Source organism: Dromiciops gliroides, chromosome 4 (assembly GCF_019393635.1).
Source record: "Dromiciops gliroides isolate mDroGli1 chromosome 4, mDroGli1.pri, whole genome shotgun sequence".
Taxonomy (NCBI): Eukaryota; Metazoa; Chordata; class Mammalia; order Microbiotheria; family Microbiotheriidae; genus Dromiciops; species Dromiciops gliroides.
The window spans coordinates 349,028,543-349,053,918 of record NC_057864.1 but is presented as its reverse complement, the minus strand read 5'-3'; the positions used below and the strand labels follow the sequence as shown (position 1 = coordinate 349,053,918).

Sequence of the window (25,376 nt, the reverse complement as noted above, 5' to 3'; positions counted from 1 at the left end):
CTTCTTTCTCATCTCTGCCTTCTGGCCTCTTTCAAGTTTAAAAGTATGAATATTTTCATCTCTTTTTAGCATGATTTCAAATTGTTTTACTTAATGGTTGGATCAATTCACAGTTCCACCAACAGTGTATATGTGTCTCTTTCCCCATAATCTATCAGACATTCGATTTTTCCATCTTTTTTTTTTGTAGGGCAATCAGAGATATTTGATGGAAAGATTTTTTTCTTGCCAGTCAATGCTTTCCTATAGTAGCTGCAATGATTTTGTTAATGCAAAAGCTTTCCAATTTCACATGATTAAAATTATCTACTTAAACTTTTTTGATCACCTTGTCTCTAGTCAAGAATTTGTCACCAGTCATAGCTATGGAAGGTACCTTATTTGTTTATAATTTTATAGTATCATTTTTAATAGTCAATCCACATATTCATTTTTAGCTGGATATGAGCGATGGAAAAAGATGGTGGTCTATATCTAATTTTTGCCAAACTATTTTTCAGTTTTCCCAAAAGTTCTTGTAAAATAAGGAATTTATCCAAGTAACTTATTTCCTTGGTCTTATAGAATATGGAGGCTTTTTAGTTTCATGGATTGTTTCTGATTCTTCCTTACCTCATCTGTTCTATTGATCTATTTTCCCATTTTTAACTAGTGCCAAATAATTTCAGCTTTTCCATATAAAATAATTTGAATTCTGGAAGTGTTATTTCCATTTCATTACTATTTTATTCCCATTATTTCCTATGAGATTCCAATCCTTGGTTCCTCCAAATAAATTTAATAGTAAGTAGTATTTTTTCAAAATTTCAAAATTTATAATAGCAATATAAATACCTTCTTAATGATTTGATTAGTAAATCTGTAAGTTAATTTATGTAGTGCTATCCTTTTTAGTGATACCCCTTCAATTAGCTGTCATTCTTTATTTCTTTATGGACTGTTTTTGTGTTTTGTGATTGTAATTCTATATTTCTGTGCTTTGCTAAAGGTTATAGATCACATATGGTAGATTGGAAGAGGGAATATTTACAAGCACAGTGCCTTATACATAGTAGTGTTTAAATACTTTTAAATTTTAATTTCATTCAATTAGATACATAACATTGAACTTTGAGAGGTTACTTTATACATCTTGAAAAAGAACTCACATTTTTTTCTCAAAATATTTGCTTTTTTCCTTAATGTAGCAAAAATACCTTTTTCAAAGCAAGAGGTACCCAATGGCCATTGGATGTTTTTCTTCTTATTTTGGTGTTTGAGACAGTCTTTGTGAGAAAAAAAAAAAACAAGTTCAGTTTCCACTATCAGCAGGCACATGGGTATTTAGTGTGTCCACCTTTTGATTGTTCCTTATACCTTCACTGATGTTTACAGATGAAATAAGACCCAGGTTGTTGGCCCTCTAGTGAGCTTAACTAACTCCCAGGCATTCACATAAAGTGAGCAAATGGAATGGAAACATGGCATTATTGAGAATACTGTTTCCCTGTTTTGTGACCATTTTAAATCTCTCCCAGCCCTGCCAGATTCCTGATGGCTTTGTGGCTGCCAGTTCTCCAGGACATGTTGTGATTGGAGGTTTGTTTGCAATTCATAACAAAATGGCCCGTTCAGAAGAATATCCCAGAAGACCAGAAATCCAGACTTGTGAGGGGTGAGTAATGCCACAAAGAACACATATTAGATGTCAAGATTATGCCATGGGAGCCAGTCATGTAAATTGTTCCCTTTTACTCCTATTACCATCTAAATAGCTCTCATAAAATTGAAATGCATGAAGAACTTGATTTTAATGTTACATATGCTTAGCTAGCTGGATAGTTATAGCCAATGAATCAGTGAAAAACATTCATTGCTACAGAAGTTCAATGTATCCTCCAAAGCTAGGGATAATTTGTAACTTCAATTGATTAATTTTTTGGATTTTATTGAGCAATTTTTTGAAAGTCTAAGAAAATGAATGAGAAAATATAATAGCCCATCCCTCACTACAAGCACATAAAACAGATTTGCGTGTATCAATGATTCCTAACCTGTTATTGTGTTAACACAGATGGTTGAGCAGTGCATGGTTTTTGATCATTTCTGAAAAGAGGGTTTTGAACGTTAGTCAGTAGACAATAGTGAGCCACTAAAGGTCTTTGGACATGGCTAAGCCTATGAATAATGATAATTAGTCTGTCAATAGTATGTATGAACAAATGGAGACAGTAAGGAATGAGAATGGGAAGACCTGAAAGGAAATTACTGCAGTAGTACAGGCAGATGGTGAGTAGGATCTCATTAGGGGGAAAGCACTGAGAACCAAAAGAAAGGAATTAATTCGGAGTTGGTGACTACTTGAACATGAAAGGTTAGAGGTATTAACAAGTTAAATATAACATCAAGGTTTCAAACATGAAGGTATGAGTGAATGATGATGCCACTAACTAAAGGAGTAGAATCAGGGGGTGGAACTTAAAAATTAATATATTAAGAAGGAAGCTCATATCCATATCCAGAGAAAGAATTATGGAGTCTGAATGCAGTTTGAAGCATACAATTTTCACTTTTTTGTTTTGGGGGTGTTTTTGAGGGGAGGGGGCTTTTCCCTTTTGTTGTGCTTCTTCTTTCACAACATGACTAATGTGGAAATGTTTACATGATTGCACATGTATAACCTATATTAAATTGCTTATTGTCTTGGGGAGGAGGGAAGGAGAGATAGGAGGAGGAAAAAATTGAAACTCAAAATATAAAAAAATGAATGTTGAAAACTATCTTTATGTGTAATTGGGGAAAAATCAAATACTGTTTACAAAGAAGAAGAAGAAGAAGAAAGCTCAGTTTGGAGCATGATGAAGTTGAGGTACAGTTGGAGAAGTCCCATTGATGTTGTGGGTTTGGTCCCAGAAGAAATGTTGGGGGCTGGAATCTTCTGCTTAATTGTGGTGGTTAAAACTATGAGACTGAATGAGATCATCTATGCATATACAGAATGTATATGCAGAGAGAACAGGGAAAGATGATAAGGATGATAAAAGAACAAGAAGCCAGTGAAGGCAAGTGAAAAGAAGTTTGACATCATCTTTGATTCTTTCCTTTCTCTAGCATAGCCCCACATCCAATCAATTGCAAGTTCTACTTATTATCCTTTCAAAATATCTCTCTCTCTCTCTCTCTCTCTCTCTCTCTCTCTCTCTCTCTCTCTCTCTCTCTCTCTCTCTCTCCCCCCCCCTCCCTCCCTCCTTTCCTCCTTCCCTCTCTCTCTCTTTCATCTTCCCCTTCTCTCCACTGACTCAGCTACCCCCCTAGTTCAGGCCCTAATCACATCTCATCTGGACCACAACCTCATAACTGAACTGCCAGTTTCCAGTTTTTCCACTCTTCAATTCACCCTCCATGTAACTGTCAAAATAACCTTACTAAAAGTACAAGTGTGGTCATAATCATTCTCATGCTCATGAAGTTTCAGTGACATCATAATGACCTGAAAATAAAATGTAAATTACCCTGGTGAGCATTTAAACCTCTTCATAATCTGACATCAGTCTATCTTTCCAAATTGATTTCATGTGTCTTCCCATAATGCACCCTTGATTCCCACTAAATTGGATCCCTTTCTTGTTTTGCATACATGTCATTCCATCTCCAACCTTTATATCTTTAAATAGGCTCTGGAATGCTTCTGTTTCTCACCGCTGCCCCTTATAATCTCAGCTTCCTTCAAGGGTCACCTCAGGTGCCATAATCTTCCTTTCCTGTACCCTTTAGTTAGCCTCCAAATTACATTACATTTACTTTGCATACACTTTGCAGTTATCTATCTGTATTTTTATCTATGTCTATATATCAATATTCCAATCTCACTCCACCACCAAGGAATAGACCATAAGCTCCTTGAAGATAGAGGCTGTTTTGGTTTTGGATCTCCCAGACCCTGGCACAGCACTTTGCATTTATGTTAACTACTAAGTAAAAGCTAGTCAAGTGGATGCCCTGACCTGAAGAGAGAGCTCTAGAAGCAGAGCACTGTCCTTGGTCCTACTTTGCTCAAATTTTGTTTTTACAAAGACATAGAAAGCATTGTCACTAAATAACTGAGTAACAGAACTGGAAAGATCTTGAATAATGGGTTGATTCTAATGAGATGACATGTAATGGGAACAAAGATAAAGTCTTACATAGGTCCAAAAAAAATCAACTAAACACATATATGATGTGGAAAATTTGGCATAAAAGTTTGTTTTCAAAATAAGACTGTTTTAGATTTTTGAAAATTTAATATGTTTTAAGATTATAATGTGGATGACTAAAAAAAAAAATCTAATGAACTCTAATAATAGCACAGTGTCTAAAAATGATTGTTCTACCATATTCCAAACTAGTATGACCCTATCAAGCTGATTGTATTCAACTCTGGCTTCCACATTTAAAGAACATCGACAAGCTGGAGATGTTAACCTGGGAAGAGAGAAGACAGGAGGAGTATAGAATCTTACGATGGGAATGGACCTAAAGAATCATTTAAACCAAGTATTACTTCCAACATAACTGTCTTTTGAATACCTGAGATGCTCTTCCATAGGAAAAAAAAAAGGCTTTTTGTGGAATTCTTTAGGTGAAGAGAAGGCAGATCAAGGACTGATAGGCAAAAGTTTCAGGGAAGCAGTTCAATTTTGACTCAACATATGAAAGAACTTCTTCAACTATGAGTTATTTTAAAATTGAATGGAGGGGCGGCTAGGTGGCGCAGTGGATAAAGCACTGGCCCTGGATTCAGGAGTACCTGAGTTCAAATCCGGCCTCAGACACTTAACACTTACTAACTGTATGACCCTGGGCAAGTCATTTAACCCCAATGGCCTCACTAAAAAAAAAAAATTGAATGGAACATTATAGTAATTGTCCTGTCACTTAGGTATTCAAACTGTGGCTGGATGACATATCTGCCACATCATGACATTTTTATCTGCTAGAAATATTGTGGAATAATTTCTTAAATGAAGGGTGAATTAGATAAACTCTACTATTCTATGAGTCTCTGATTCTCCTATCTTTTTCTCTCTTCATCAAAAAAATTACTTGGGGCAGCTGGATGGCACAGTGGATAGAGCACCGGCCCTGGAGTCAGGAGGACCTGGGTTCAAATTTGGCCTCAGACACTTAATACTTAACTAGCTGTGTGACCCTGGGCAAGTCACTTAACCCCAATTGCCTCACTAAAAAAAAATTACTAAATAAGGAGCAAACCTTAGAGATTTTTTGAGTACCAATAAATATTATTCCTTATAAGTCCCTCTGGTTTTTTATCTAATAGCACACTAAGTCATATTCCCTTATAACATGGGTGTGTCTCCTGAAAAAAAATCAGATACCCTGTAGGCTGTCTTAATTCTTTCTAGCTATAGGTCATAGAAAATTAACTCATATTTCCAAACTGCCTTCATGGTACTTAAAGAATAGCTAAACTTTTGAGACATATTTAGCTAAGTCAATGAGGGAAAAAGAAGTTGGCATTTTGCCAAAATGCCTGACCACAAAGGGAAGAAAACTTAAAAATTTAAATCAAAATTATAATAAAATGTCCCATCCTGTAACAACAGAGTATATATTGATTTTGCATATTTCATATAGTATTTATATGCATAAGTATACATGTGTATATGTATGTGTGTAATAATTATGCTGTGTTTTCTGAATTATAAACTCTATATAATTTTTGAACTCTTAGAAACTCCAAGAATGAAGGACTATGTCTTGAGAAAAATACCAAAAGCTGTTACGGGATTTACTTGATAGACTAAATACAAGAAACCTTTTTCTCCCCATTGTAACTTGTTTTGAAGTGAACGTTTAGTGGTGGGTTATCATCATGCCTCAAGTCTGGATGTACCAAAAATGTTGATTGACTACATTTTCTTAACATAAGCACTGATAGTGAATGAAAAGTCAAGCTGCAGAATAACAATATGATATAAGATCCCACTCACCCTTATAGATTACCAACAACCTCGACATTTTCCTCATCATAGTCAGAAATAATAAAACAAATGAAAATTGATTTCTGAGTCCTAGACAGCTATCACAAGCATCAAGACAGAAACTAGACACTTTACTCAATACGGGAGGACTTAGCCTCTCACTTTCTCAATTTTATTATTATTATCTAGTATATAATTCCAAATGAGCTTGATTAACTATTTTGCCAGTTTAAGGGAGATTAGAAGAAGCAAACCAGAATAGGAGTAGGGATTGAGGGGTAGACAGAGTGACAGCTATGAGAAAGGATGGCCTATTAGCCATCCTAGTTTTTGATCTGATGGCCTATTGCCAGCTTCCTTTGGAACACAGGTGTGTGTCTATTGTCAATCAGACTGAACTGGCCTCTTGAAGGGATGGAGCTGAACAGAGTAGGCTAGAGACAGGAGAGTCAGAAATTAAACAGAAGCTTAAATTCAGAGTGAGGGAAACAGCTTTCAAGCAAGGAGAGGAACTAGACACATGTGCCAGGGCCCCGCCACTACTGAGGAGACCTGAGGTAGTATGAGAACATGTCAATACTTATACCAATGGCTACATAGTGAGCTATAGCCCTGACAATGAGGGGTAACAGCAACAATGAGATGTTTGATTCATAGCAGGGCTTCAAGACAGGAATTTGTCCAAGCTTATCTGGTACTTGTCTGAGCTCAAAGAAAACCTGGTGCTAGTCAAAGCAATACAATAATTATATGATTTTGCCAGAGGGCAAGATCATCGAGAGGGTGAGAGGAAAGAAAGGATTGTTGATATGCCAAGCTCAAGGCACAGCTAATTTGCTAGACATTAGCTCTGGAAAATAAGGTGTCTCCTAATATCTTGACAGTATGAAGAGGAGACAGGAACATTAAAAAGCAGACAATCATAAAGATGACCCAAAGTCATCAAGCCAAAGTTATATTTCCAATTCTCTGCTTCAAAAGTCAGAGTGTGCACCCAAAAATATTTCCACAAAAAGACTCAAATGGACAAAGTTTGAAGAAATAGGCTTCAGTTATCTTTACAACTTACTTATTTAGAGTATTTCATTCTCCAAAGATCTCAGAGAAATGAAACATCACTAGAGCTTATCAAAGTATAATGTCCTATTTTTTTAAAAATACTTATTTCCTGGCAGCTTTGAAATCTCAATGTTTCTTCAAACTCTTGCCATGATACAAAGCATTGAGTCAATCAATAATTCCTCACTGTTACCTGGAGTTAAACTGGGATATGAGATCTATGACACTTGCACTGAAGTCACAATAGCGATAGCAGCCACACTAAGGCTCCTCTCTAAATTCAACTCCTCCCAAGACGTTCTGGAGATCCATTGTAACTATTCCAACTACACACCAAGAGTTAAAGCCGTTGTAGGAGCCAGCTACTCAGAAATAACCATGGCTGTGTCCAGGATGCTGAATTTACAGCTCATTCCACAGGTACGTCTTCTCTTGAAACCTGCCTTGCATTTCTGTTTGTATCTATAGTGGTTAGTAAAGTGTTTTGCACACAATAAACAATGAGCACTCTTTCATTCATTTGCAGTTTGCTTTTGAACATGCACGGTATAGATCTTTGGGCAAGAGGACCTGTGAAGAACCTGGAGAAATAAGTTAGCCAATATGTAATATTTTTGTTGATGGAAATGCTGATTGCTCATTAGTTTAGGAAGGTATTTGTGTTGCCTTTGCACAATGTGATAAAATGTTGGAAGACCTTTGGCCTCTTGCTAGCTATGTAGTCTTAATCAAGTTACTTCATAGGTTTGGGGTCTCAAATTTCTCTTCTAATGCTAAAATTCTCTTCTACTCTATGGAAGCTGCACATAACAAAGGCTTTCTCTTACTCCCAAGAGTGCCAAGTAGCATGAAGCATGAAGATCATAAGATTTTGAAACTTTAATCTAGAAAGGATTTTAGAAATCATGTATTTAAAATGCAGTATACATGGAAGATGCTGAGAAATCTAAGCCAATTGTTCATCTGTTCTTGCAATTTCAACTTTTAGTAGTTCTGGCCATAATTGACCATAAATAGTTACCTGCTATAATTACTCTCATGCTGAGTTTTCTGTAAACTTGTTTTCTCCTTCACTGTTTTTCCATCTGAGTTTATAAAGGGATACTGCTCATAGTTTTCCACCTTCCTCTTCAGTAAAGTTTATCAAATAACCTTATATTCTAACCTTGTTTTGTCCTTGTTTTCCATATCTCTTCCTTTGACAAAAATCAAATATTTGCTATAGCTGCAAAACTTCACCTCCAATAAGATTTCTCCTACTCTTGTTTTGCAATCATACAAAATTCTTTGATAGATATAACAAGGAATCTTTTTTGGTTCAGTGGTTCTCTGGTTAACAATATCACATGAGGGGCAGCTCAGTGGCGCAGTGGATAGAGCACCGGCCCTGGAGTCAGGAGGACCTGAGTTCAAATCCGGCCTCAGACACTTAACACTTACCAGCTGTGTGACTCTGGGCAAGTCACTTAACAATTGCCTCACTTAAAAAAAAAACCCAATATCACATGAGATACAAAATAAAAAGGTGTGCTCACCAAAGCTCTTCATCATTGTCTTGGAGGGTGCCTAACATAAAGTCCAAATGTATGAGGTACTGCCTACAAATCATGAATTTACCTATATTCTCTTTGTTTTGTGTTAATTGCTTAAAGTTCTAGAATATGACAGGGCCTACTGAATGAAAGACAGGGACGCTCAAGCATTCAGCACAGGAAAAACCAAGAGAATAAGGTTACTATTATCCAAACTATGATATCCAGTCAGATGTAGAATCTATTGAGATGGTTGGTCAATCAATACTTAGAACTTGTGTTGTTTAAAATCTAAATATGGGTTCTAATCTGCCCCTCCCCAGTTTTGGGGGGGAAGCTGGCTAAAATCACTGACAAATTCAGGAAGAGTTTAGGCTTTTAAGGATTTATTAAAATATAAATTATAAATTAGTGAAGAGAGAGTGAGATTGAGAACAGATTGCTTATAGCATGGAAATCCTAGCTTGGATCTATTCAGTTTAGCCAGAGAGAAAGAAACCTTCCTTTTCTTAGCAGCCCACGTGAAATCCCTCACCATGCCAAAAGTCCTGGATCACCAGGGGGACCCTCCTTTTTCTCCCATCTGCCGCCACGCCGGTTCCTCCACAAAAAAGAGGAAGCAGCAGCGCCCTAACCTCCACTTCCTAGTTCCTCTCTCCTTCCCTGAAAGGAGAGGTCCTTCAAGCTGATTGGTTGAGAGTGATCTCTTGCTGATGTCAGTAGTACAATGCCTCTGAAAACAATATGTCACTCAGGGCCAGCCAGGTGTGGTCTCCATCCAATCACTCTTAAGTAGGTACTTAGTTTCTCAGTCTCACCCGATTCAAACAATGCTAAATTAATCCTCAGGTGGGATGCCTGGGCATCTGCCAAATCCCATTATTTTATCACAAACTTAAGCAGACATTGTACAGAGACAACGAGCTGAGTCCAGAATTGAATGAGAGAGTGATAATATGATCTGACAAATGACATATCAGTGATGAGGGGAAGTAGTGTGGTGCAGTGGAAACAAGAAGGAATTGGAAGTAAAAGTCTTCGATTCTGCTTTCTAACTCAGTCACAAACTACCTATAGGATCTCAGACAAATAACTTAGACTCTCTTGGCTCGGTTTCCTCATTTGTCAAAATGAGGGAGTTATAATGTCCTTTCTATCTCTAAATCTATGATCCCATGATTATAGTCTGAGAGTAATTGGAATATTAAACTAAAATGGAATTTATATTAAAAGGCTAATATAAAGAAAAAGTTGAAATTCAACTATTTTCTGTTTGAACATATATGTGGAATATATGAATATGAATGTGTATTTTTTGTGATTGTCAATTTCTGTAAAGAACAAGGGAAATGAAAAATAATAGAAGCTAAAAATTATGGCCAGGCATGATAATCATCTGCTTATGCCAGACCGTACATCAGGATCAATAAGGAAGAGGATCTTTGACATAGGCAGAGATATCTAGCATCATAATATTTAGAACTGGAAAGGAACTCTTAGAGCATTTGGTTGATCTCACCTTCTATTCCACAACTGAAGAAACTCGGGCCTAGACAGGTTTAGCAACTTGCCTAAGATCTCCTAACTCCAAATCCAGTTCTTTTCTCATGAAAGCATATAGTCTCTGGGTAATATGCCTCTAAGTAAGGGAGTTTTATGGGGCTAAAGCAAGGCAAAATATACTAGACAGAATGATACCAAGAAGAAAACAGTTCAAATTAGTTCACCATTTTTACAATTAGGGAATGACTTGGCCACTGGAGAAAGTAGAAACCTTTTTGTGCATACTTGGTGGGTGGTGCTAAGCTATTTGGAAAGTGATAAGCCAGGCCATGCTTTTTTTTTTTCCAGGTAATGGGGTTTAAGTGACTTGTCCAGGGTCACACAGCTAGTTAAGTGTCAAGTGTCTGAACCCGGATTTGAACTCAGGTCCTCTGAATCCAGAGCCAGTGCTTTATCCACTGTTCCACCTAGCTGCCCCCAACAATGTTTTTCTTTAAGAAAGCTGCTAAACCTCCTCTCCCAGGTAGTACTGAGAGAAGCAGGTTTCCATGGCCTGCTGAGGGCTCATTCCATTGTAATGATTCCATTCTGTGCTCACAAACTCACACCAGAAATGCATATCTGGGCAAAAGAAAACCCAGCTCATTCCCATCTGAGGGTCCTTCAGTAATCCTTTGTTGATAACTAGTAGAATAATATATTGTTAAGGAGAGGATGTGACCAGATGTTCCAAGATGTGAACATTTCAGTCTGAGCATGTTCAGCATGTTCTGGGTTTTTCTGTTATTTCATAACATGTGTTATTACATAACATATTATGGTTAAGGCAAGATAATGTCCCTGTGGAAGCATCTGCTTAAATGCTATGGTGTTCACTTGGGTCTTTTAATGTACAGTATGTTGTAGGCTTCAAGTATATCCTGATTAAAAGATAAGAGAAACTTTAAAACATTTCCTCAAAACATTTTAAGAATAACAAAGTTTTTTTCCCTAAAATACTTTATTTGTAAACAACTTTCTGGAAACATAATATCCTCTGTTTGGATATAAAACTCAAAGCTATATGTTATGCACTAAACCTTTTCTTTTACATTGCTGTGATATTTTCCTTGACAAAAAAAATTGATGGGTACCTTATTATACTTTTAACTTTTTGTTTTATGGAACCACCAAGTGAAAGTTTTCTCTGTGTTTCTACTTAAGAATCATCTCTGTTTTTAAAAATAGCAGGCACCAACAAATACACATTTACTTTTTTTTCATCAAATAAAGTTCCCTACTCACACACACACACACACACATACTTTGGGATAACTAAAGCAAAAATATCTTCATAAAATGAAATAATCAGAATTTTAAAGCCAGAAGGATTTTGCATATATTATATGTATAAAAACAAAGGTATTTAACAGTGTGGGTAGAGAGAATCAGAAAATAAGCAAGCATCTACTGTATACCTACCATTTGCTCAACATATTGGTAAGTACTAGAGGGAATATTTTGAAAAAGTAAATGACAAAGTCACTTCCCTCAGGAAACTTAAAACTTAATTGAGGACAATGTTTTAGCTCATAGAATCTTGTCACATAGAAAGAATAGATTTTTTAAAAAGAAATTCTATTCAGTAATAACTTGCTGAATGGTATGACCTCTAGGCTATACCTGTGATGGGAATTCAGAAGGAGAGGTCAGTGAGGGTTGGATTTAGTCAAGGTAAAAAGGAGGAAGAGGTCAGAAAGACTTAACATGACTTCAGACCATTTAACAGTCAGTTGGGAATCACCATCCATCACTATAACTGAATTGTTTGGTCCATTTTCAGGTGAGCTATGCCTCCACAGCGGAAATCCTAAGTGATAAGATACGCTTTCCTTCTTCCTTTCGAACTGTGCCCAGTGACTTCTACCAAACCAAGGCCATGGCACACTTGATCCAGAAGTCTGGGTGGAATTGGATTGGCATCATCACCACTGATGATGACTATGGACGCTTGGCACTTGGCACATTTGGAATACAGGCCTCAGCAAACAACCTATGCATTGCATTCAGAGAGGTCCTTCCAGCTTTCCTCTCTGATAGTACCATTGAGGTCAGGATCAATCAGACACTTGAAAAAATCATGAAGGAAAGGCATGTCAATGTCATTGTTGTCTTTCTGAGGCAGTTTCATGTGTTCAGCCTCTTTAATAAAGCCATTGAGAGGAATATAAATAAGGTCTGGATTGCCAGTAATACCTGGTCAGGAGCTGTCAAGATTAGCACAATTCCAAATGTCAAACGCATTGGAAAGGTGGTGGGATTTGCTTTTAAAGGTGGAAATATGTCCTCTTTCTATGACTTCCTCCAAAATTTACACCTCTGGCCTAATAAAAAAAACAAGCTCTTAAGTGACTATATGATGCTCTTGTCATCCTGTTCAAATGTTAAGGACAGTGATTTGAATTACTGTATTGCCAACTATTCTAAAGGGAATTGGGACTACAGGATGGTGGAAAGCAACTTCTCCCTGAGAAATGGCTTCCTATTGGAAAACACTGAGCCAGGCCATGTCCACAGTGTTCAACTTGCCATATATGCTCTTGCCTATGCTATTCGGGATCAATGCAGAGACCGAAATTGCCAGAATCCAGCTGCATTTCAACCCTGGGAGGTACTGTTACTGTATCTCCAATTCAATTATGTCACAATTAATCTTGCTTCTGTTTTGCTTCCTCATTTCACTATAGCCTAGGTTTGTCTGGTACTTTTCTCCCTATCCCCTTCAGAGAAAGAGGCATAGTTGAATAACCTAAAATCATCTCATAGTTCTGATTGAGATACATGAATAAGGATAGGGATTAGACCTACAATTTCATTGGTATTTGGGAACTCCCAGGTATGTAAGCTCCGTCTTCCAATGGAAGTAAGCAACTATTCTGCAAACTTAAGTGCTGCCTAGAGAGTTGAGATTGGCTTGCTCAGGGTCACCCAGACAGTGTGTCCATGACAGAATTTAAATCCTGTTATAGATTATTACATATTGTATACTATATTCTGAGTCAAATCAAATTAATTTTTAAATTAATATTCCAATTGTCTTCTCAATTTACCCTCAACAGGGGAGAGTGTGGTAATATTAAGTTTTAAAGGAGTATAGTGATATTAAGTTTTAGAGAATGTTTCCATTTTTGTTTTTATTATATGTTTCATGTGTAACAACTAAGATTCTGAATTTCCTTAGATATGTTTTTGAGAACTCTCAATGTTTATTTTGATTATTGACAGAGCTATTTTAAAGTTTAGCCAAACTGTGATGTTTAAAATCTAAGTGTGTGGGGGCAGCTAGGTGGCATAGTGGATAGAGTCCTGGAGTCAGGAGGACCTGAGTTCAAATCCAGCCTCAGACACTTAACACTTACTAGCTGTGTGACCCTGGGCAAGTCACTTAACCCCAATTGCCTCACCAAAAAAATTTTTTTTTAATCTAAATGTGTGGTTGCCTTAAATTAGAAGCTTTAGCACCAGTCTTTGGGCATTAAGCATTTATTAAAGCATACCAGGTTTTATAATTTGATTAAATAATCAGTTGGAAAAACAATTTAGAATATGGGAGAATAATACTTCCAGACTTGATATTGTATTATAGAATCAAGGCCATCTTGATTGTTGAAAATTTAAAGGGACAGGCACATAAAATCAATGAAAATAGGAGAAACTTACAAACATAAAATTTCTTACCCAACGTGAATATCAGAAGGTTGAGGGGTTCAGCAATCCGTTCATGGTTGCCAACTGTGATGTCAAGTCAATGAGCCTCTATTAAGCACTATATGCTAGGCACCTTGTAAGAGTAGCCAGGTTTGGAATAAAAATATCTCTCATTTATATAGTGCTTTAAGGTTTACAGAGCCCATTTTATATATATATATATATATATATATATATATATATATATATATATATATATATATATATATATATATATATATATATATATATATATATATATATATATATATATATATATATATATATATATATATATAACTGCATTTTGTTCTCATAACAAAAGTTCAGATCTAATCATCTCACTCCCCTTTCTGCTTCCTTTCTCTCCCCTCCACCACCAAACATTTTATAAATGCCAATGACTATCTGTTACCCCCCCCAAAAAAAAAAAACTCTACAAATGCCAATGACTACCTGTTACCTCTGGGATCAGATATAAACTCCTTGATTGGACATTTAAAACTCTTCACAGACATGTCCCTTCCTATCTTTCTGTCCTTGAACATTACTCTGCACCATGCAACAATTCAGTCATGCTGGGTCTCTTTGCTATTTCTTACACCAGCTATGTTCCATCTCCTTCCTCTGGAGAATATACTGTCTTCTATGAACACTGGCTGTCCCTTGTGCCTGAAATGTGACTCCTCTTATCCTACCTCCACCCTATCCTAGAATAATTTCTGGCTTTCCTCAAGACTCAACTCATGTCCCCTTTTAGAAAAAATGTACTAAGCAATAATAGAACTTTAAAAATGAAAATAAGATATTTTAAACGTTTTTTACCTCAACCTGGAGAGTCCAGGCACCCGTTTTTCTCTATCCACTTTTATTTTAGCTTTTAAACTCATCTTTCAAAACCTCAGACAGAATTCCCTGGAGCAGGAGCTTACATAAATCAGGACATGGAAGAGTCAAAGGAAATTTTAAAATAATAACGCTTGTTTGAATTAACTTGTTCCTTGTTCTCGCCTTACAAATATAAGGCCTTTAGGAGAATGAAGTTAAAAATAACAAGGAATTAGTAAGGCTAGAAGCCAGGACCATTTCTTGATTGCATACTAGCAATTCTCAACTTGTTTTTGCTAATGGCACCACATTCTCTGCTATGAGACATCTAGGTACACTAAACATTTAAGCTGGCAACAAACTAATTCCCAGAATCTGGCCCCTACACCCATTATTGGAGCCTTGAGATTCCTCTTCTTCATTTATTTTTCCCTGGATTTCCAACAGAGGAGGCAAATTTACAAATCAATTTTTGATTGTGAATAAAGGAAGAAGAGCAGGAAGCAAATTGCTACTGAGGCAAAGGTTGGGAATTATGGAAGTCTTAAGGTATGGGGAGGAGATGAATGACACACCTGGAGAAATTGAGGGCACACTAATGTGCTATGAAACACAGTAGTATGTATGTAAAATTACATGTAAAAGATAATTATTTTAAGTATTGTATTGCCAACATTCTTGGGGAAGTGGACTTACAGTGGAAAAATAACTTGAGAAACAGTTTCCTATAATACAGTAATAGGACCCCAAATGGTTCTGACTTCTGTCCTTACTTGTTGCTTCATTTATTCCTCGGTATTTGTAATGTGTGTAGAGTTCATACTACAGCAAACAACAGATGTAGTTAGGTTGCATAGTGTGACCGATTTGGAGTTAGTAAGATCTGAGTTCAAATGTCACTTCAGACAATAGCTGTGCAACCCTAGGCAATTTAACTTCTTTCAACCTGTTTCCTTATCTGTAAAATGGACATCATAATAGCACCTACTTCACAGGGTGGTTATGAGTATCAAGTAAGATAATGTATGTAAAGTGTTTTCCAAACCTTAAAGCACAGTACAAATGTTACTTATTATTAGCATGCATTGCTTTCAGGTAGATCCATCTTCTCTCTCTGATGGCATCATCAAGGTATATATATGTAAGTTCATATGTACATGTGCATCCTTGATTGTATGTAGGTATGTATATGAGTATGTAAAAAGATGAATGCTTCAAAGCAACATATTTAGGGGTATTTAAGTTTTAAGGATAGTGGTATCAACTGTGAATGATCTAATGTAATCATTGAAATCCCCCAATTTCAGTGAAATTTAGTCCTCTACTTGCCTAGTTCAATATAGTTGTGTTAAACCAATGTGTTAAAGAAAAACACAAAAAACTGAAGGGGAAAGTAGCACACAATAACCTACTCTTTCACACTAAGGCATCAATGAGAAACAGACCTCTTAACTGTCCAGTAATCATATTTGCATTTTGTTTGTACTCCTGTGCTTGTCATATTCTAAATGATATTATAGTTATATAATTGCCCCTAATCCTAGCACAGTAGATCTTTAATAAATATTTATTGAATGAATGAATGAGGATGCCAATGATCCTTTAACTCAAATGAATCTCTAATCAACAAGATTCCAAGCAGTGCAACAAAGTGACCTGGAAAAAAATCAAGAATTATGGAAGGAACACTTAACAAAGTATTTGAGAATAAAGCCCACAACAGATAGGTGAACTCATGATATACTGATGGACAAAGATGGAAAGATATGAGTCACATGATGACACAGGTAAGTGAATTAGAAACTGGTTGATCAAACAGATTTAAAGAAGGTTGATTAATGGATTAATGTCATTCCAGAAGCTGATCTCATGTAGTGACACACTGTGGGACCTAGTCCTTAACCTTAACCTTTTCGATAATCTATCAATGAATTGGATGAAACTTTATCAAATGTGGAGATGACACAAAGGAGGAATACTTAATATTCTGGCTGACAGAATCATGACCCAAAAAGATCTTGAATAACTAAACCAATATGTCAAATCTAATAAAATGATATCCTAATGATAAATGGAAAACCCTACAGTTTAGTAAAAGAATCTATGGGAGAGATAAGGCCAGAAGCTTATGTGGGGGGAAAAAAGACAAAGGGATCTAAGTGGTCTAAATCTCAACATGAATGAATACTACAAAATGAAAACCAAAAGAGTTAATGTAGCCTTGTGCTTCACTAATGGAAATGTTTTGTTTAGAACATGGAAATAGATAATCAATCCAGTAAACAATAAGTATTTAATAAGCACCTACTATGTTCTGGTAATCATGCTAAGTGATGGGGTTACAAAGACAAAAATAAAGCACTTCAGGGCAGCTAGGTGGTGCAGTGGATAGAGCACCTGCCCTGGAGTCAGGAGTACCTGAGTTCAAATCCAGCCTCAGTTATTAAACACTTACTAGCTGTGTGACCCTGGGCAAGTCACTTAATCCTCATTGCCCCACAAAAAAAATTGAAACAAGGAGATTTTTTTTGAAGGGGAGAGCAGTAGCAGGTGGGAGAATAAGGAAAGACCTCATGTAGAAGATAGGGTTTGAGCTGAGTCATCAAGGAGACGAAGGATTCTGAGAAACAGAGGTGAGGGGGGAGTATTCCAGACATGGGGGACAGCTAGTACAAAAGCATGGAAATGAGAAATGGAGTTCCATTTCTGAGGAACAGCAATAGGTAGTTTGATGAGACTATAGGGAGAGTGAAGAAGTGTAATCTGTAATTAGGCTGAAAAGGTAGTCCTATTGTATTCTTTGTACATTATCTAGCATCTTTGGTAATATATTAAATTTGTAGGTGTCATATTCTAAAAAGTTCATAGACAAACATGTATATCAGGAGGAGGGTGACTGGAAAGAATAAGGGACACAAACCATTCCATTTCCTAAATGACCATGGGTATAAATTACCATTTTAGTGGTGATCACTTTTATCATGGTCTAATTTTAGAATATAGCAGGTCCTGTGGTTAGTGCAATTAATTACTTTCCCTGAAGTGGTTGCATGTATTCAAATTTGCACCATTCAGATGTGTAATTATGTAAAATATGATTATTAGTTCCAGCCCAATGGAAATATGTAGTGAGAATTTGAATAATTTGACCACTCTGGGAAATTCATTATTTGCATTCAGTGGGACCTAACTGTAATGCTAAAACTTGGTGATATTAGATGGAAGTTCTTGACTCTAAAAGACTTTATCACCAGGACTATAGCCTCTTAAACTGTCAAAAGAGCTCCATAGATGTTCTTTCCCATTCTGTGTGTTTTGTGTTGGGCCTGTTTTTATGTTCAAACATGGGGGGGGGTGATGAGATACTTATGGATTATTAAACAGTTAATGAAAGGAGACTCATTTAGCCATAACAAGAGATGAATATTCCACAGGGAGAAGCATTGGGAACCCTGGAGTCAAATCAGCTAAGCAAAGCCCTCATCACATCCACCAGTCAAGCATCTCAGAGCCCCTCCAGCTGTTCCTCATGGCTTTCTTATACTGAGGATAAGAAAGTGGTGTCAACAGACTGTCATTAATCTCTGGAGCCAAATGAGACTCAAGAAATTTACCTTTTAAGGAAAAACTAAGCTAATATGCATGTAAGAGGGGGCAAACACATTGCTCGTACACTGTGTGATTCTGCAATTCTCCAATGTGCATGATAGAAACAAGGCACCTGGAGCTGAAAAGAATCATTTGTGACCATGGGAGACTCTAACTGAGATCTTCCAGCCTAATAATTTGGTTTAGTAGTAGCTTCCACTTGTACAGCATAATTACCTATTATCTCATCTTATGTTATAGCAATTCTATGTATCCTCGGGACAGTTTTGTAACATAGTCAGGTCAAGTCATTTTGTTCCCTATTTGATAAGCAAACAGAGGCCCAGAAGTTAAGGAAATTGACACCTATTAGTAAGTATTAGCACTGAGGCTAGATTCCAGGTCTCCAAGTATCCAGTCTCTGGCTCTTTCCATTTCTTCAATACTGAGCTTCCTCTACCTCTAATGAATACAACCATTTTATGAGAACATGTAGGTGATAGTGAAAGGGTCCCAAAGAAACACTAGAATTTCTGATAGAGTGCTGCTGGAAACAAAAAGTATAATTAAGCTACCATAATGTGATAGTTTGAGATTCTCTTCTCTCTTTAGTAAAAGTGCTAATGAACATTGATATCCTCTGACAATTGCAGGAAAGTAGGGTAGAGGTCCAGAATAATCTACAGATTAGTGTGTTGTTTAAAAATCTAAATGTGGGTTCTAATCTGTTCCCCCAGTTTTGAGGGAAACTGATAAATTCACCAAGAGTTTAGGCTTTTAAGGGTTTATTAAAAGATACAAGATAGTAAAGAGAGAGAAAGATTGAGAACAGATTCCTTATAGCATGGAAATCCTAGCCTTCCTAATCACCCACAGGAAGTCCTGCCACCACACTAATGTCTCAAACCAAAGAGAGGGAGAAGCCCTCCGCCTACATCCACTTCCTATTTCGTGTTCTCCTCCCAGAAATGGGAGGCTCCTCAAGTTGATTGGCTGGTAACTTTAATAGACAGTACCTGTGAGCAAAGGTCACTTCCTGACGCCAAGGAACTTGACCATATGTCTTGCCCTCAGATGCCTTCTCCTCATGGCAGAGCTTTCCTACAGTAACTCTCCAGCAGGTGGCTTCACTCCAATCGTTATACTAGATAATTCATCTACCAACATGTATTCATTAAGTACTTACTATCTTCCAGGCACTGTACTACATGCTGGGAATATAAATATAAAACTGAGACAGTCTCTGCCCTCAAGGGACCTACATTCTACTAGGGAACAACATTATCTGAGAACATGTTCTCAGATAAGTAAATACAGAATGTGGTCATAGTAAAGGGGGTTGGGCAGACTGGTAACTGGAGGAAACAGGAAAGGAAATATTTGAACTGAGCCTTCAATTGAGCTAGGGTTTCTAAGAAGTGGAGGTAAGGAGGAAGAGTATTTTAAGCATAAGGAGCAACATGTGGAAAGGTATGGATGAAAGAAATGGAATGTCATGTACAGGGAATAGCAAATTTTCCAGGTTACCTGGTGCACAGAGCATATGAGGGAGAAATGCTTAAGCAACCTGAAAAGATCACATACAGTCAGATTATGAAGGACTTTAAATTTCAAACCAAAAAGTTTGTATTTCATCCATCAGGCAATGAGGATGCATTTAAGTTTCTTGAGCAAAAGAGTGAAATAATAATTAGACCTATGCTTTAAGAATATTAACTTGACAGCTGTGTATAGTTTATAAAAATGAGATTGTAAACAGGGAGACCAATTATTATTGGTCTACTATTATAAACCAATTGTCATAGGTCTGTCTACTGCAACAATCTAAGAGAGAAGTGATTAGGGCCTCAATGAGAAGATTGGAAGTGAGAGATGTTAGAAAGTGGAATCTATGACACTTGACAACTAAGAGGAGTTAGTGAGAATAAAGAATTGAGAATGGCTCTTAGGTTACCAACCAGGTGATTGGAAACATGGTGGTATAATCGACAGAAATAAAGAAGGTGAGAGGAGAGGCAGCCAGGTGGCTCAGTGGATAGAGTGATGAGCCTGGAGTCAGAAAGATCTGAATTCAAATCCAGCCTCAGACACTAGCTGAATGACCCTGGGCAAGTCACTTTAATCCATTGGAGAAGAAATGGCAAACACACCAGTATCTTTGCCAAAGAAACTCCATGGACAGTATGGTCCACTGGGTCGCAAAGAGAGGTAGGTTTAGGGACAAAGGAAAATAAGCTCTATTTTGCATTTGTTGAATGGAGATACCTGATAGATGTCTAGGTAAAGATATCTAGCAGTTGGAGATGTGAAGCTAGAGCTACAGAATCTGATGATGACTGAATATGAAGATCTGAGAGTCATGCTCATAGAGGTGACAACTAGGTCCATGTAAACTCTGAGCTTACATGAAATCTCTAAGAAGTAAAGAATTTGTAGTCCATTAAAATAACTGTTTTTTTTCTTGCAAACTGTTATCTAGTCAGGTCTTCCCAATCCAGTACTTATACAGTTAGTTTTTTAAAATTCAAATGAGTTTATCCTATTGAATGACATCTTATTAGATTTAGCTAATCATTCTTGTCTTATCCTAGTTTTTTTTAATTCCAGTTCAGTCATCCAATGTAGTAGCTACTCCTTCCAATTTGTGTCATCCACAAAGTTTTAAGCATGACACTTACAAGGTATTGTCATTCTAAGCTACTTCCTTTTTTATATGCAATCATTTAGGGTTGGGAGGGGGGCAAAAGAAAAAGTACTTGGTGAAAAGAAAGAGTTATACCAAGTGGTAAATGACATAAGATATTATTGTCTCTGTCATAGATGAACATTTCGGTATCTGAGGGGAGTAGGAAAAGAATGTGGGTTTAATAAAAACTCCTAAAACATGTATAGGAAGAAGTTTTCAGGTGGTATTTGAGCAGTTTGGAAAAGAAAATGAACCATGGTATAAATACAATGACTCACAATCACTTTGTAAAAGCTGTAGGGTGATGTCTTCTTTGTATGTGAACAGTTTGATGGTTTAAAGGGAAAGAGAAAGAACTTTTATTTATTATAAACTGGATAAATATGAGTACAAATAAACACAATTTCAAGAACAAAATGAAATGGAAGGTCAAGTTAAGAACTAAGAGCTTCAGGGAATCATGGTGTCTCAGAACATTTACTAAAGGCGGCATTAATCACTTTGGAGGGTAAAATCAAAGAGATAGTCAAGGAGAGAGAGAGACATAGAGACAGACACACGCAGAGAGAGACAGAGACAGAGAGACAGAGAGAGAGATGATATGTCTGAATAATTATGGTCTTTAACAGAGTTTTAATTTCTTAGGAGTATTTGGTGAGTTGTTAGCATTTAAGCAAAAGGTCAGCCATTGAGGATGAGGGGGCTCTGATTTAAGCCACTGAAAAAGACCAGAGATAGACTGAGACCGAAGGAAGAATTATAAGAGTGAATATCAGCACAGGATCAATAGCAGCTCTAAGATCTTTATTAAGGAAATGCATCAGGAAGTCAGCAGATAGAAAGCTTCAGCTATATAATTCTTCTTCAGTGGTGAAGCACAGTCTCATTGGACAACAGCTTCAGTTCCAGAGACTGCATTTCACTGCCACTTAAAGTTTATGAGGAAAAATCTCCAGACAAACTTGTTGCTATTTGCTGCCCCCATCTGGTTTGAAAACAAAAGGTTGAAGAGTAAAAGAGGTTTTTCAGTCACTTTGCTGATACTGACAATATAAGTGAATGATACATAATCCTGGTGAATGAAGAGCTCCTTAGTTCTCAGAGAGTCATCCTGAGCTCTTTGCTATGAGTTCTGTTCAAACTGGACAACTCAGCATACTGGTTGGGCTGGTTTGTTTAGCCCACAAATAGCCAGCTCGATAAACAGTTCTTTGACTTAAGAAAAACTGCTATCAAAATTAGGAGGTAATATTTTCTCAATACCTTTTAAGTGAAAGAGCTTGTAAATGCTATATCCGGTTCAAATATAGAAGAGAGAGGGAGGTAAATACCAACAGACAAGCTACCAGAGAAGTGGTTCCAAGTGGTGCAGATGTTCCTGAATGAACCAATGACATCAAAGTCTGAAGTTCTGGGTTGTAAGCACATAGGTTTTCTTTTGAAATGCTTCCCTTATGGATTCCTATAAGTGTGTATCCACTCACTCCCATAAATACTGAATACATTGATGGGAGACTGTGGCCCGGCTTTATGCAAATATGGTGCTGTAATTTATTACTAATGCCATTGCTTAATATGAGTGCCTGTGATGTTATAATTATTTCTTTTCTCTTATTAATATGTGAATTGTTATGATTACAACCTAAAAGTGTCATTATTGCAAGTATATGGAAGTAGAAATGCATCAGTGGGGGCTCAAGAGCTAAAGTGGTATGAAGAAGAATGACATTCCCCATTAATAGGGTTATTCTGCCTCTAAGAAAATTTGAATCTAATCACAAGGTGATGGTCCTTCTCTGAGAACAGAGACCTACCATTGTGAGAGCAATTTAGAGTAAGAAAGCCAACCCAGAGAATAAGTTATCTCCACATCTAGGTAAAAGGTGTGAGGTGCTACACTGTACATGTCCACTCCACTTGGGTGTAACACATTTCTTTATCCAAATCATTGGTAAACTTGTTGAACTGCCCAAGTTAAAGGCAAAATGCCCAGGACATTTTACTGGAGACCTCCTTCCATTTTAACATTGTTACATTATCACAACTGTTTGCATCTGGTGATTCAATCAGTCACTGAAACAAACTACCTGTTTATTTTAGGAAACAATTATGAATGTTGGAAAGAAAAAGTAACAAATGAAACCATTTATTGATGTTATTTCTAAGTCTTCTCTCTCAGAGAAAAGCAATTTGTCAAGACAAGGGGTTAACATGCCACAGTAAATCATATAATGCCAGAAATGCATATTCCAAACCTGCATATCTGTATAGGTTTCATGGTTTTAAAGTACAGAGTCCAACTGTTAAAATGTGGTAGCATAAATGTGAAGGAAAATAACTACCTATAATATCTGGAACATTAATTATCAGGATTTACCATAAGTAATACTGTATTGTAGCTGATGAGTAATATGCTTTGTTCACCTCAATATTTTTCCATGGAATAAAACAAGCACATAATTGCTCTAGTTTATTTATATTACACAAATGTTACATTAATTATAGAACACACAATAATCATATCTTTACCCCTTCAAATCTAATTAAATTCAGGAAAAACAAATAACAATTACAATTCAAACAGGAGTGGAAAAGGATATGATTAGTAAAGAACTGAGTCATTGGACCTTCTATCTATTAATAGTTTAAGAATGAAAAAGGAAGAAAATTGATGCACGGATTTTAACAGGTATTGTAGGCATAATATGAATTATTCCTTTCCTTTTGCCTCTTTTTTTTATTTGCTTGGATAAGATTTGGTCTGCTACTTCTGAGGACTCACCAGAGCTGTAAATAGAAAAAAATATTTTTTTATGTTGGGACAAGTACCACAAACTCTGCCCTCCACTGGAGGGAGGGAAAAAGGGGATGGAACAAAATAGGATGGAGGAAGACCTCATCCCAACTTTCCAATCTGATAATTTCCTAGTTTAATTATTATTTTCTTCCTAACTAGTGCTAAGCACCAATGTTTCTTTCTTTCTTTTTTTCTTTCTTCCTTTCTTCCTTCCTTTGTTTTTCTTTCTTTTTCTTTCTTTCTTTTTTGCGGGGTAATGAGGGTTAAGTGACTTGCCCAGGGACACACAGCTAGTAAGTGTCAAGTGTCTGAGGTCAAATCTGAACTCAGGTCCTCCTAAATCCAAGGCCTGTGCTTTGTCCACTGTGCCACCTAGCTGCCCCATAGCACCATTCTTTCTACTCTGCTAAAGGAATACAAGTACTGTCAGTGCTCTCTAAATTTGGCTTCTTGGGGTCCTCTATTAAGTAGTTATGACTCTTAGTCTCAGATATGATCTACTGTCCCTTTAGATCAGTACTAATAATATCACAAATCCACCCAGTGAAGAAACAGCTCAGAACTAACAGAGAAAAGAGGCTCCCAAATTGCCCAAGCTCTTAGCAGAGATCATTGACAAGTGTCCAATCTATGCTTTTACACATGAGCCCTCATCTCAGCTGCTCAGTAGTTTACTGCTATATTGAGAAAGATGCAGTCAGGATAGTGGACTTGGAGGTGGCTACATATGAAAATATTTGGAGGTACAGCTACATTATAATCAATAGTACCACAGATAGAGGTTTCTCAAAATAGTCACATTGAATTATGCTGCTCACATCTCTTTTATTCCCTCACATGTTTCATTTCAGAAGAACATGATTTTGAGATCTTTCTATAGGATTAGGGTTTTTTAAAAAACAAATTAGTTATTGACTAGGAAACTAGAATTATTTTTCTCTCTTACAATAAAAAGCTCTTTGACAAACATGGGACGTATAGAGGAGGAATGGTATTTTCCCCCAATGCAACCCCAGAAAGCACATTAAAAATACTTTAATTTAGGGCAGCTAGGTGGTGCAGTGGATAAAGCACTGGCCTTGGATTCAGGAGGACCTGAGTTCAAATTTGACCTCAGACACTTGACACTTACTAGCTGTGTGACCCTAGGCAAGTCACTTAACCCTCACTGCCCGGCAAAAATTAAAAATAAAAATAAATACTTTAATTTACATACTTACAATGATAATTCATAACTATACAATGCTTTAAAGTTAATAAACTGCTTCTTTTATGACCACCACCCTGTGAAGTTGTTGTGGTTCATCCTCTCTTTTCCTTCTCTAAGAGGACCAATGACATCATGAAGGTGATGTCCTGACTTTAAAGTTAATTGGATTTAAATGAGGTAAAGTTGCACAAAATCATCAGCCTCGCTATCTCCTCCAGAGCCATCAAAGTCCAGCATCAAGACAAAGTCAAGAAATACATAGTGTATCTAATGCATAGTCTAATGGTAAGGGCTCAATGTGAAAGTCAATCAGGAGATCCTGCATTCTATTTCTAGCTCTACCACTTGTTATCAGTGATCCCACACAAGTTACTTCACCTCTCTGGGCTTCATTTTCTTTAGCACCCTTTCCCTTACACCATGCCACACACATTAAAAATTTCTGGTATCACATTGAGATAATGACTGTATTAAATTGCTTTCT

General features: G+C 36.8%; 1 protein-coding gene across 1 annotated transcript in view; it reads left to right on the top strand.

Moving 5' to 3' along the window:
- Positions 1 to 1,460: 1,460 nt before the first annotated feature.
- GPRC6A (G protein-coupled receptor class C group 6 member A) overlaps positions 1,461 to 25,376 on the top strand; it is a 34,210-nt gene continuing 10,294 nt past the window's right edge. Inside the window, exons 1-3 of the mRNA XM_043964711.1 lie at positions 1,461 to 1,654; positions 7,139 to 7,442; positions 11,880 to 12,707. Of these exons, the coding sequence (XP_043820646.1) occupies positions 1,461 to 1,654; positions 7,139 to 7,442; positions 11,880 to 12,707 (1,326 nt within the window). The remainder of the gene's footprint in view (positions 1,655 to 7,138; positions 7,443 to 11,879; positions 12,708 to 25,376) is intronic.